Source organism: Passer domesticus, chromosome 2, assembly GCF_036417665.1.
Source record: "Passer domesticus isolate bPasDom1 chromosome 2, bPasDom1.hap1, whole genome shotgun sequence".
NCBI lineage: Eukaryota > Metazoa > Chordata > Aves > Passeriformes > Passeridae > Passer > Passer domesticus.
Window position 1 is genome coordinate 61,580,329 of NC_087475.1, and position 13,672 is coordinate 61,594,000.

At 41.1% G+C, this 13,672-nt stretch overlaps 1 protein-coding gene across 10 annotated transcripts in view; it reads right to left on the minus strand.

Annotated features, from left to right (window-relative positions):
* The window catches only part of ENOX1 (ecto-NOX disulfide-thiol exchanger 1), a 356,911-nt gene that overhangs the window by 90,964 nt on the left and 252,275 nt on the right, over positions 1-13,672 (minus strand). For all 10 annotated transcript variants that reach the window (XM_064408720.1, XM_064408719.1, XM_064408714.1 and 7 more), the window contains 3 exons: positions 10,090-10,263; positions 8,177-8,383; positions 292-525 (listed from right to left, as the gene is read on the minus strand). In XM_064408720.1, coding sequence (XP_064264790.1) covers positions 292-525; positions 8,177-8,383; positions 10,090-10,263 — 615 coding nt within the window. The remainder of the gene's footprint in view (positions 1-291; positions 526-8,176; positions 8,384-10,089; positions 10,264-13,672) is intronic.

The following is a 13,672-nucleotide window of genomic DNA, read 5'->3' on the forward strand; positions in this document are numbered from 1 at the left end:
AATACATGATTACAGCAACTTAACAGAAAAAAAAACCCATCTGTAGCATTCTGAAGGTTGTGTTTTAGCTGTTAAAGCACAGGTAGATAGACAGATGTCATGCATTTCCAGCAGGTGGGTGAGTGTCATTACCATTGGCATAGAAATGGCAAAGAAAGCCATTTCAGTGGGGGAAAGCTAACAGGGCAAATAATGAAACACATCCGATAGAAACTGGCTTCACTGCTCTGGCCTCTGCATGGCTCCCGCTTTTAAGGAATAATAAACTGAGAAGTAGCAAATGCTGCTTACCTTTCAATTTTTCAGCCAGCAAAGCAGCTTCGTGTTCAGAATAATGCATTATTGCCGGAGGTGAAGGAGGGCGCAGTCTGTCCTCTTCCATTTTACGTCTGTGGCGTTCTTCTCTGGCCAGCATTCTTTGTTTGCATTCCCATTCATAAAAGTCATCTCTTGCCTGAGCAAAATCAACATGAAGGCGACCTGAATCCTTTTTGTCTGTGCTAGATCCTAATCTCATGCGGTAACCTGAAATCAACAAGTAGAACTAACTGTTGCAGGATTTATTTGCTTAAATTTCTCTTCATTTTTTCCCCCCTTTTCAAGTGCAGCCAGGTAAAAATGTAAATTAATAGATTCCCACATATCTATGCAATATCTATCAATCACCATGTTTTCACAAGAAAATAAACATACATCCACTCATTTTTCTTCACCATTTCCTGTACCACCTATCACCATAGTACATGAACTAAAAAGTCAATCTTAAGGTATAGAACCTACATTTATGTTTAGAAATCTCTCAAAATATGTCATTTTTCCACATGATGCTTCCAACTTTTAAAAGCACAGAAGTCAGATAAACAAAAACCAATTATTTAAAATAGATCTGTTTTAGACTGAATGGAGAGTCCTTCTTCCACTGATCCTGTTGAGATCATGTTCAGTGTAGCGTTTATCTCCACCCTGCCAAAGGAATTGGAAATATGGGGAAAGGCTGAATTTTCTAAAAGCCATGACTATAGGTGAACATGGAAATTGTACTACATAAACTCCTCTGCCACAAAGAGTATGGTTCAATAACTACAGTGATGCTAGATCTCAAATTTTGAGACTTTACAATTGCAACCACTATTTTCAAATTCCCCAGTGAAAATAATCTAGCAGCAAATATAAATCACCTACAAATTAATTGAGTTCACCATTCCTTAAAGTAATTTCTAAAGTAGGGACAGATTTATTAGGCATTTGCAAGACTCCTTTCATAACAAATAATGAAACCTGTTGTGCCTTATCTTTAGGGATATTCTGCATATTCATAATTTGGCCAATGTATCACATTCTAAAGTTAGCACACTGCACAGCTTTAAGTTAAGGGCTACACAGCAGCACAAAAGGGTCCTGCTCTGAACTAAAACTCTTGACTACTGTCAGAGGTCAAAAAAATCATGCCAAAGCTATAAGAGGAGATTTTTGTGGCCATATTTGGGCACCTGTCTTCTTTCCAAGTTTTATTTCTAAGGCACAAATATATACACAGGGCAGTTAATCTAACTTTTAAAATGCCAACTCAAAGAAAGTGCGAGAAAATACTGTGTAGAAGGCTTCAAACAGAGCCTTCAAATGTGAGTAAAATTAATCAAGTCTACACAGGATAGCTCTAATTTCTCCATGCCAACACACAACAGCCCAGCAGAGATTTCTCAAACGATGGGATGCTGAAGAGATGAAATCTGTGCTGAGCTGGCACACAGGAAGCTCTTCAGAAATGCACACAACTGCAACCACTGCATAATAACTCCAGGGAGAGGAAACTTCTATTCAAAATGTCAGGAAAAATGGTGTTTGCTGCTTTTGATTGCAGAAAGAGAACCTACCTTCCAGTCTTGTGGTTTGCCTGTAGTTTTAAGAGCTTTAGCACCTCACCACCACAGTTAAAACTCAGTTCTGAGCTTCCTCAAGGAATAGCAAAGCTGAGAATTGTGTAGTAGATTAAGCACATCCTTGCAGAAATGTGTATCTAGGCATACTCTGTTTTACTGCTGGAAGAACATTGTGCTGTATGACTACAAGGGATTGTCTGTACTACAGCACACATGAGACAATAGCTTCAAAGACATTAAATATCCATATATGTAGTAATCCTTCAAATAAAAAATAATCTGGGTGCCTTTTGATTTAACATTTTCCTTTCAAACACCTTGTGGAGTTCAGCTAAGGAGTCTGCAGGTGAGGAAAAGATATGACTTTCATTGTCCAGCAAGGAGTGCAAACCCAGATGAAAAACTTGAGCTAAGTGTTACAGAGGTCCTTCAAAACCAAAAGGCATGAAAAACTGCCTTACCAAGGAATGGTTTTGATAGGTTCCTACCAATGGAACCTATCAAATCTGGTCTCCAAGGTTCAGGAGCTTGGGGTAAAGTAAACCTGGGTATTGTAGGAGTGTCAAAGGACGGGACTGTTTATTATTTTAAATTAGTCTTGGCTTTATTTTCTCTAGCTTAGAGAAGCAAACACCACTCTTTTCCCCCAAAAGCTTTTTGTGGCCATGTATGTAGCTCTAGTCCCAAGGCGTTGAAGGGAAGAGTTAAAGATACACCCTATTCAGTGCGACATAATAGAAGAGTGTGTGTGACCTTTCAGAACTGGGCTCTGAACTAATGAGGGTGTAATTATATGGTTTTATCCACAGAGGTGTAGGCACAAAGGAGTCAGCCAAAAGGGGTCAGTGGTGCAGCTACCCTGATAACTGTGACAAATGTTAGCCCCCTGCTCCCCGCCAGTTTGGCGTGCCAGCTGCATTCCTCACACAGTGTTTGCTCTGTGCCAGAACAGCATTATCAGCAATGCAAAGGACACTGCCAAGGTGCCAGGTCTCGTGAACCTAAAATTAGATCTCCCAGCTGGGCTGCACTTTCCAGGAAGACTCAATCTCTCTTCCTCTCCCCCCACTGTCTTTCGCCTCCATTGGCAGGAGAACAATAGTTATGGGCAGAGTCAGAAACACAGCACTGCAGGAGGCAAAGCTCTTGTGGACTTCAAGGCCCCTCACATAGGGTGAATAAAGAGCTAATGAAAAGGACTATGAATCTATAGGTTCTGTGTGCACTGGCAAAGCTGAGTTGTATTGAAGTGGCCCTCATTTTTGAAGTAAATGGGAAAAAAACTTGAACAGTGTACATTGCAGTAGCACTGGAAAAATGGTTCCCTTTGGGAAACCAAATTAACAGATTTTGGAAATTTACCATGAATCACGCTAGAAAAATGTGACTGCTTGTTTAACTATAAAGACTGAAGGGGGCCAGCCAGCCAAGTGATTAGCACCAGCCCAGAAACTTAGAATAACCTAGCTAAGAAGGGACATTGGATATCACCTAGTCCAAAGCAGGATTAGCTTCAAAGTCAGATCAGAATGGTCACAGTTTGGCATCTTTCCCTTAACAGAAACAAAAAATACCTTAAGGATGGTTTCTTGCACCTTCATGTACTGGGCTTTGCAGACACTACAGGACCAATGACCTGGCCAGTGAAGAACAGACCCTTGATGGTTTGATAACCAGAAAGACTCTGCATGCACAACTGGCAGGTTGTTTTGTACATGAGATCCTCAGGCACCCATCTGTGCTGGAAATTTTGAGCCTCGAGGCAGCTGGGAGGCTCGGTTTTTCTCAATACCATGTCTCCCTATTGATGTTTGAGGGTGTTTGAATGTGTAAGAGAAACACCTGGCACTGCCTCCCCTTCATGCATGGGCAATTAATTTTTTTCCCCATCTCTTTGCTCAGGGCTGCAGCTAGCATTAACTTTGTGCCTGGCTTGTCATTTTTAATTTCAGGTTTGCACACAGTGGAAGACAAAAAGTCTTTGGGAACCTGCCAAGATCCTCATTTTAAAGAAGCAGAAACAGGAAAAGTTAATGAAAGTGCTAAATAAAAATCAAACAGTATTTTCATATCACAGGTCTAGTGCAAACTCCATGGCTTGACTTACCTTTGACTGGGCACCAGCCAATAGCTGAGGGCTAACTGGGGATCTAGATCAGAGTGTTAATGGTGATCAGAGAGAACTTAAAATGAAACAAGTAAATGGTACTGAAAGGAAACCCACAGGGGAAATATCAGCGCAGGAAAAATGCACACATGGGCTTTTGGAGTATAAACAGGTCTGTCTCCAGACACCTGTTTGTCCCATATTTTCAAGTCTGGGGCCATCAATATTTGCAGGAGTTACTGAATTTTCAGCCAAAATAGTAAAGTACATACAGTTTTGAGAAAGAGCTTTCTCATGGGCTGGTATGATGATTTTGGAAAGTCTTTTCCTTGGGAGATCAAAATATATCTTTAAAGGTTAAATGAAACATAGCCTTCCTCAAGTCGACACTCTTATCATAGTCTTCTACCTATCTTCCAGTCTCCCTTTTCATACATGTGTACTTAGGAGTACAAAGAAAAAAAACCCCAGTGATTAAACTGCTTGATGGATTTTGTAATCACTTGCTCTATTCTGATGATAAGCATGGGATAAATGCAAAATTTGATGAGATTAGATGGGGTAGATAGATAAAACTGATTAGGTAGACAAAATTATCATTATACCAGAGATATCAAAGGCATGACTTTCCCCTAATATAACACACATATTATATTTGTACATCTCTTTTGTCTCTTACAGGGAAAATAAAATGCCTCAAAAATATGCTTTGTTCCCAACATTTCAGAATATATTATGTTTGAGAATATAATAAAGACTGGTAAAACCCCCCCTGATATTTCAGGACAAGGAAAACACGCCCTTGCCCCTGCCTAGTGCCAGACCTCCCTGGTAGTGGTGGGGGACAGTCAGTGCTTCATGTTTCATCTGCACAGTTCAGCAGCCTTGCTAAAAAGAAGTGGAACTCGCCTACAGAGTGCTCCTGCATTTCTTTCTCACCCCTTATCTCTCGCACTGGTTCTTTCCCTTGTCTGGCTGGAGACAATAGGTACAACACTTTGGAAGAATGAAAAGTGGGGAGGAAAACACGGATGGGAAGGGAGGCTGCAGAGCAGACGTAAGAGAAAGCACAGACAGCAGCGCAACTGTGATGGAAGGAAACAGAGGAGGGAATGATGCACCAGGAACTTGGAATTAAATTTGCAGAAAATTCAGAATGAGGAAGAATGAGGAAAGGAATCTTTCACCTCTGTTTCTGCTCATGTCCTCTCTTCTGAGTGAGCACCCTGGTGCATTATGAATGAGGACACATAGCAGCACACAGAATTTGTTACCTCTATGGTCCCTTCAGGATTTAAGGCAAATTAAATTAAACTAAAACTTGGAGTGAAGTAAAGCATGCAGCCAACTGCTGAGAAGCAGGAAACTGAGCTAGAGGAACACTGTTTCTGGCCCAGGGTGGCAGCCTGTATATTTTTGATCTTTTCTTTGCTCTCTTTTTTGCCACTGTTTTCTTTATCATAATACAGTGTTACCAGTTCCAGCTGAATCTGGTGTGCCCCTCTTCTGTTCTGTTACTAGGGTCCCCTAAAGAGAAGCTGAAAGCTGGTAAATGTACTACTGCTTGTGATGCCTCTAATCTGCTGCAATGACCTACAGCATTCTGGAAGTAACACGAATAAACAAATAAATGAGAAGCATGGAAATCAGGAAGAGAGGATGGGGAGGAGGGGCTGTAAGAACTGAAGTGAAAATTAAAAAAAAAAAGAAAAATCTGGACTGGAATAAAGATCTGGCATAAACCTGAAAATATAGCAATATTTAAAATAAATCTTTACATAGACCCCATAAAACTCATAATTTTCTGTACTTCTTCAAACAGGTATTTAAAGAAAGCAGCCAAGTTAGGATAATAAACCTCAAACAACCTAAAAACCCTAAGGAAAACCTTTGAAAAACAAAGGAGCTAGGTTCTTCCTGATGACATATTTCAAAAGGTGAGAGGCAGGCTTTCTTTCTCTTTCTCCTTCCTTCCTTCCTTCCTTCCTTCCTTCCTTCCTTCCTTCCTTCCTTCCTTCCTTCCTTCCTTCCTTCCTTCCTTCCTTCCTTCCTTCCTTCCTTCCTTCCTTCCTTCCTTCCTTCCTTCCTTCCTTCCTTCCTTCCTTCCTTCCTTCCTTCCTTCCTTCCTTCCTTCCTTCCTTCCTTCCTTCCTTCCTTCCTTCCTTCCTCCCTTCCTCCCTTCCTCCCTTCCTCCCTTCCTTCCACCCTTTCCTTCCATCCTTTCTTTCCTTTTTTCCTTTCTCTCTCTCTCTTTCTTTCTCTATTTCTCTTTCTTTCTCTCCTTTCTCTCAGAACTGGGCTCTGAACTAATGAGGGTGTAATTATATGGTTTTATCCACAGAGGTGTAGGCACAAAGGAGTCAGCCAAAAGGGGTCAGTGGTGCAGCTACCCTGATAACTGTGACAAATCACTTTAAAATAAATCTTTACATAGACCCCATAAAACTCATAATTTTCTGTACTTCTTCAAACAGGTATTTAAAGAAAGCAGCCAAGTTAGGATAATAAACCTCAAACAACCTAAAAACCCTAAGGAAAACCTTTGAAAAACAAAGGAGCTAGGTTCTTCCTGATGACATATTTCAAAAGGTGAGAGGCAGGCTTTCTTTCTCTTTCTCCTTCCTTCCTTCCTTCCTTCCTTCCTTCCTTCCTTCCTTCCTTCCTTCCTTCCTTCCTTCCTTCCTTCCTTCCTTCCTTCCTTCCTTCCTTCCTTCCTTCCTTCCTTCCTTCCTTCCTTCCTTCCTTCCTTCCTTCCTTCCTTCCTTCCTTCCTTCCTTCCTTCCTTCCTTCCTTCCTTCCTTCCTTCCTTCCTTCCTTCCTTCCTTCCTTCCTTCCTTCCTTCCTTCCTTCCTTCCTTCCTTCCTCCCTTCCTCCCTTCCTCCCTTCCTTCCACCCTTTCCTTCCATCCTTTCTTTCCTTTTTTCCTTTCTCTCTCTCTCTTTCTTTCTCTATTTCTCTTTCTTTCTCTCCTTTCTCTTTTTTTCTATATGCTTGATGGTGATTTGAGAGACAGCTTGTTTCCAGCTGGAGGAGCTTCCTATGGACACCTACAGGATGTTGAGATTCTGTCCTTATTGCTAAACAGGAGATGGGTCAGGGTGGGAGCTCAAACATGAGTCCTGGGCTGTTAACTCTCTCCCAGGCTCAAAAGGATGGTCCCAGTGGGTGCTTTGAGGTCACCTGCCAGAGGGTGGCTGTAGGTAAGGCAGTCCGTGTCAGCTTCTCTTGGCCAAGAAGCACTCCCTGCACCTTGTTTATTCAAGAATACGCTGCATATGGGTTGAAAGTGACTACAATTGTAGGCAAAACAGTGCGTTTGAATCTCTCCAGGACCCAGAAAGATGGATGAGCCAGCCTGTGGAGTGCAGACAAATACATACAGTGCATGTGAGCCAAATCAGTAAGGTGAAAAAGGACTTGTTTAGCAAGTCAATCCTCAAATGACGGAAATTAACCCTAAGAGGACACTGACAGTCACAGAAGCCAAAAAATGTGAAAGCAGACTTATTTTTCATCTTTTCTTCTTAATTTTTTTTCCCCTGTGAATTGGAGATTGGGGGAGGAGGGGGTTGTTTCCTTGGGTTTTTTTTGTTTTGTTTTGAGGGGTTTTTTGTCTGTTCCTTTGCTGGAAAATAAAGAGATTCTGAAATTTTACACCCTGTCATTTCTGCAGCACTCATTGTCATGGGAGGCAACAGACGTAGCCTACAGATGGGGCTCAGAATCTAACCCATGCAGTAGCTGAATACATGCATGCATAAAGACAGACTTTATTCAGGCTGTACCACAAATCCATAAAAATATGCCAGTGCGATTGCCAGCCTATCAGAAAAATTGGCACTGGAAAACAGCAGAGTTCCTGGCCCGGTGCCCTCCTCTTTCCACAACCTGTGAGCAAAACTATATAAACCTGTGTAAATCAAAAATAAGATTGTTCTATAGTGAATTTCAGGATCTGTTGCATTGTTGTGGGATGGCAGGAAATTGCTCCCAGGTAAGTAACATACAACACCATGCATGAGTCTTGGCAGACAAAGAGAAATAACAGAATTGCCCCTTGCCACTTCATGCTACAGCCACAGGAGTTCAAGAAAGACTTGCTGAGATAAAAGTTAAGAAAATAAGCATGCATTAGCATCACAAAATACAAATGAGAAGCAAGGAAAATCCATTAAAGAATGTGAAGTACCAGAAAGGTAAATGGCTTTATCAACCATGAACTCCTCTGCAAAACGGATGTGACAAAAATTCTTCTTGCTTTTCCGAATGGCTGTTATATCTCCACATTGCTCAAAGACTTCCTGAATAATTTCCTCTGTTGCGTTTTCTGGTAATCCTCCAACAAACACAGTTTTACACCCAGGAGGTCTCTCTCTTGTTGAAGGTGGTGGAAGATCTAAGTCAAAACAGAAATCACATTGGAATACAAAATTTGTCTTTTGATCCATTGGCTCTATTCACCCCTTTAATCAGTTCTGGGCAGCAACAGATACCTGGCATAGTACAGAGGCAGAAGAGAGGGACAAGCAAAATAATTGAATATTGCAAAGATTATCCAAAATTGATCACTTGAATCTAAACCCTTTCAAGCTTCAGGTGGTACTTCAAACATTTATTCCTGCCACTGCAGGTTGTTCTCCAGGACAGACAGTGTGGTCTAAAAAGGTCTTTTTCTTCCCTGTACAGCCCCACAAAAAAAAGAAAAATATTCTGTTTCACAGCAGAGGAGCTTCTGCAACTGATTTGACCCTGAACACAGATCTCAGGCTCTAGTGCAGTGCATTCAAAGCCTGAACAGCACCATCTCTGGCTCATACCCATCACTCACCATGCGCACCATGTGTGTGGGCTGTGAGCAAGCCCATGCTGTGTACACCCTGTGCACTTGGACTGGACACCTTTTCCTGGTATTAGCATAATTTCATTTCTGTCTCAGAGTGCAGGAGCACAGCAAACAGAAAAACAAAGTGGGAAACACAACAAAGTGACAGCATGATGAAAACACTCTGCTGGTTATCTGTTTTGTCTTGTTGCCAGATAATGGAGCAGACGGCAGCACAGGGGAAGGATAACCTCATTGTTTACAAGTGCTCACGAGGTGGAGTAGCTAAAAATGCTACCTCCATGTGTATAGAGCGAGAATTTATACACACTTCTATCGGAAAAACTATTAAATTTTTGAAAGCCACATAAAAATAAAAGCTATCATAACACTTCACCTTGTTTATACTCAGTGAAAGTAATTCTCTAAGAATGAATATGACTAATATTACTTACTTTTTGGGTCCTTTAACACAGTATAGGTTGCAACCTTAAAGTGTACATATATATACATACATACATACTCACATACATAACCAGTTTGATTAAACTGTGATCTGGATACACTGCAAATCCAGAGCACCTGAATATTTGCTCAATGTTTTCATTTCACAGTGATAGTGAAAGTCACTGGTATGATGGCTCTGAAACTCATGGGGCCAACATACAAAATCAGAGTTTGTGCCTGAGGCGGTATCTGACTGGGGAGAGTTTTCCATTTGGACAGTAACAGCAGGAACAGGAGGGAACCTGGTCCCTGCTTTCAAAAAGAAGAAACTCATCTGCCATGTTGAAGTTTTTGAAAAATGGCAGGAGAGAAGTTGTAGCCCCCTTTCCTTTCATGTCCCTCAAAAAGGGACTGTAGTGAGGCAGTTTGGGATTCAAGTTACTGTGTTCAGGGACATGAGCCCAGATTGGTCCCATCTAACACAGGCACCTGAAGGGGAACAGAGATGAACAGCACCATATAAGTTTTATGTTTTGTGACATCCTGATATACAGGAAAGACAGGTATATACTATGAGCAGTGTAGATCTTTAGGCTGTGTTACTTTTCTTTAAGTACTTTTCCTTTTTGTACAAGCATTATAGTTTTTGTTTTTCTGAGACCTTACAGAGGTGAATAAGGATGCACTTATACCATACCACGCTTTACACACAGAAGAGACCTTAGAAGGAAAGACCACACATGCTGGTAATTATAAAGCATAACTGTAATTAGATAAAAAATATTAATGCAGTGTATTTAGGAAAGTAACATTCTTTCTTCAGATCCACTTACTTGGGTTTGGAGGGAAGAGTGTGCAGCTTTTGCAGTGAATTATTTCTTTGACTACAGGCACATCTGTTGGTGGTGGTGGCGGCACTAACCCCATGCCTGGTATCATTGGGTTAATTGGAGTGATTCCAGTCATCATGCTAAGGCTTGGATCAAAGCCTGGTACACAGATTGAATCTGTAAGTATAGAACATAGAATCCTGGCTTACAAACCTTGAAATTACATGTTAAAATTTTCTTGTATGGACAGTTTCCCTTTAAGTCCATTCTCCTTGTTTGTTTCATAAGCATCACTGTGAGAATTAAGAGAAGGGGAAAAGGTAAAATGGAAAAATGGAGAAGGCAGAGAAATAGGGAGAAGAGAGGGAGAAGGAGAGAGAAAGGGAAAGGAAGAGGAAGAGGGGGAGGGGGATGAGGAGGAGGGAGCTGCATTCTCAGCGAAAAAAAATAAACTACGCATAAAAAAGGGAATGTTACATAATCTAAAATATTAACATGGCTGAGTAAAATGTAGCACATTAACGTGTAAAACCATGCACCATGAGTATCCGTTATTATCTGGAATGCAATTTTCTTTACATAATGCTACTGGTCACATTGCTTTCTGCCCAAAGCATAAAAAGAATATAATTTAACATTGATATGTCCTCTCCATCTAATTGTCAGACAGATTTATCACAACATAGCCTTCTCCCATAAGTGACCTTGATTTACAAACAATACAGAGAAAGATCCATTTCTGGCTGTTTTATAGATGTCTAGTTAGCCAAGACTTCTAACCATTTTACCCTGGAATATAAATTTACAGCTGCACAGAATGGAGTCTTTTTGAACCTTGGAATTAATTCCTTCTTGTCCTGTTATTTAATCGGATTAGTAGATTCACCTCAACACATGTACTATTAACATATACCACTACAGCCTTATAAAGTAAAATGAATATTTGGCAAGCATTTCTCTTTCTCCTTCCTGATCTCCTTGCCAAGTCTTCCATACATATTACTTAAAGCTGAAAGATTTACCGGGGAGCACCAGTGCTTTAACACCAAGAATTGTAATAAGCAGATGTTTCAGAGGAACCGAGAGCCAACTGCTCAAATTCGCTTTCGTTAAAAACAAGGCTTTGGGTTTCTTGAGGCATAATGAATAAAATATTTTGAGAGACCGATCTCTTTGTTGGCATAACACTGCTGCTATTTGGCATCATCAATTATTTAAAAGAAGAGAGTTACTTTGGTGTTCTACAGATTTTCTGCTGAGTTTTCTGGCTAGCAACTGGAAAGTATTTAATGATACGTGTAAACATGGGGTTTGGTAGCTCAGGAGCTTGTTTATTTTGAAGAAGCAAAGAGGGAAGAGGGAAACAACTCCTTCTCAAGCATTTTATACATACACACATATATATACATGTATATAGAAGTATATATATGAGCTTTGAGCTAATTTTAAAAAGGCAGCACGATTAATTAAATGTGACCAGAGAGACACCAGTTTCGTCATCCTAAACCTGCTGCTGAGAAGCTATGTGGCCCTGGGTCAGCCCTCTGACCTTTCTGTATCTTCATTTCTGCATCTACAAAACAGGCACAGCAATATTCACTTACTGGTATTAGCTCACATTTTTATAGCACTTTGCAGGTGTAAAGCACTCTGTGGGGGCTGAAAATTAGCATTATTATTCCTGTGAAACATCCATAATCATATTCTCCAGGAAGGACAACTGAGGACTGAGAACTACTCTAAAAGAGCTCATATCTGTCCCAGCCGCACGCTCCCTGTTCTTCACGCACTGACTGCGAGCCTTCACCACCTTCAGGCAGTCCTGTACAACAAGCGTAGCAAGTGCACAGTAAGCAAGGATTTGCTTTAGGCTTAGTGAAGACTAGTATTAATGAAAAGTCATGATATTACATTACTTTTTGTAATAAGTGGGTTTTGAAAAAGGATTTGCTCTGGGTGTGATGCTTTTTTTTCCAGTATTGATGTATATGCATTGCTTTTCAGATTTAGCTTTGAAACTTGGAGGCTGTCGTTTATTCTGCAAGATGCAGTGGTGGCCATATATTAAATATTCATGGTGAATGCCAGATTAAGTTAGAGGTGAAAGGGCAACACATAATTCAAAGAAGTCCTTAGGCTATGCTAATAATCTTAATCTGGAGTTTACAAGTCAGGCTTCTGACAGTCACAGAAGACCACCCTGTGCAGTACTCTCTGGCTGTGGGTGGACCTCCATCTTTGTTACTCCCATAAAACATCCCATAGAGCTCAGTGGCATGCAAAGCAGGTCACCATGCTAGCACATAACACACTGTGCCATACCAGTCCTCTCCTGGCATCAGGAGATGCCAAAGGAGGCATTTTGTCCATCCCTCTGGACAGGTGTTAGGGTATGCTACAGTCCCAGCCAGATATGAAATTTCATATTGAATCCAATATCCACACTAGAGCTGCAACATTCTGAAGCACAGATACAAGATGATGGACAGAAGGCCAAGCTCTCCCTGTCCCCTAAGCGCCTTTCAGGCCCCATGTCACAGCCAAGGAAAAAGATCATCATCTGGCAAGTGCTACCACAAGGTGTATTTAGCTTTTGCTGTTCTGTTCTTAGGACAACCACCAGACACATTTCAGCTTTTCTCCAGGGCTAGTGACATGAAATAACAGCAAACTCTGCCCAAACCACAGGCACATGTTCTTACCCAGAGCAAAGACGGCAGGTTTCAATAAGGTACAGTTTTCTGAATTTTCCTTTGGCAGTGGTGCAGACACAGAGAAAAACAAGTCTAAGGGAGATGGCCACAGAGAAACTCATGTCCACAAACACTGCAAATCTGGGCATGGGGAGGAGAACTTTTAGGCTGCATGCTGATCAGAACAGGTTTGTGAATTAAGCAGAAGAACATTATTTACCACAAATTCCAAGTACATCTACATCCAAGTAGATGTGGCTTTGTAAGTAACTCTGCCTGTGTTAAATAAGTACACGGCTTTGTCATCAGTTTCTTTTACAACTAGAATCAATCTACAAGAGCATGAGCAAAGTGCTGGGGTCCAGTCCAACACTCACGGAATGTCCTTCTAGGAGTGCTGGGACTCTCTGCCTTCAGAAGGTGACTGTGCTGAGGTATACTGAAGAGGACTCAGTCAATAATTCTTGAAATCTAATTCCACATCTTGCAGGCACTAATCCAAGCCCTGCTAAGGTCAATAGCAAGACTACTGAAGACACGAACAGATTTTAACCCTGACCAGGTTTAAATTCTCTGTCCTCTTGAATCCCAGTGTGTTAAATTGAGAATGAAATGCTTTCATACATAACATGAGCACTGAGAGGATGCACAGGCACAAATTCTCAAACATCCTGGAAAAGAAGATCATTCTCTGAAAACTAAAAACTATTATTATGCATTTCAGTGATGGAAAATCCAGATTAATTTCTAAAGAGTGAAGCTCTTGTTTGGACCCCAGAAGAGACTGGTGGTACTTGCATCTCCAGGGAAGCTGATGCATGCCACCTGGATGTTGTTGACAAACCATGACAAGAGACTATAGATGGGGTGTCCAGAGGAAATACTGGTCTGGA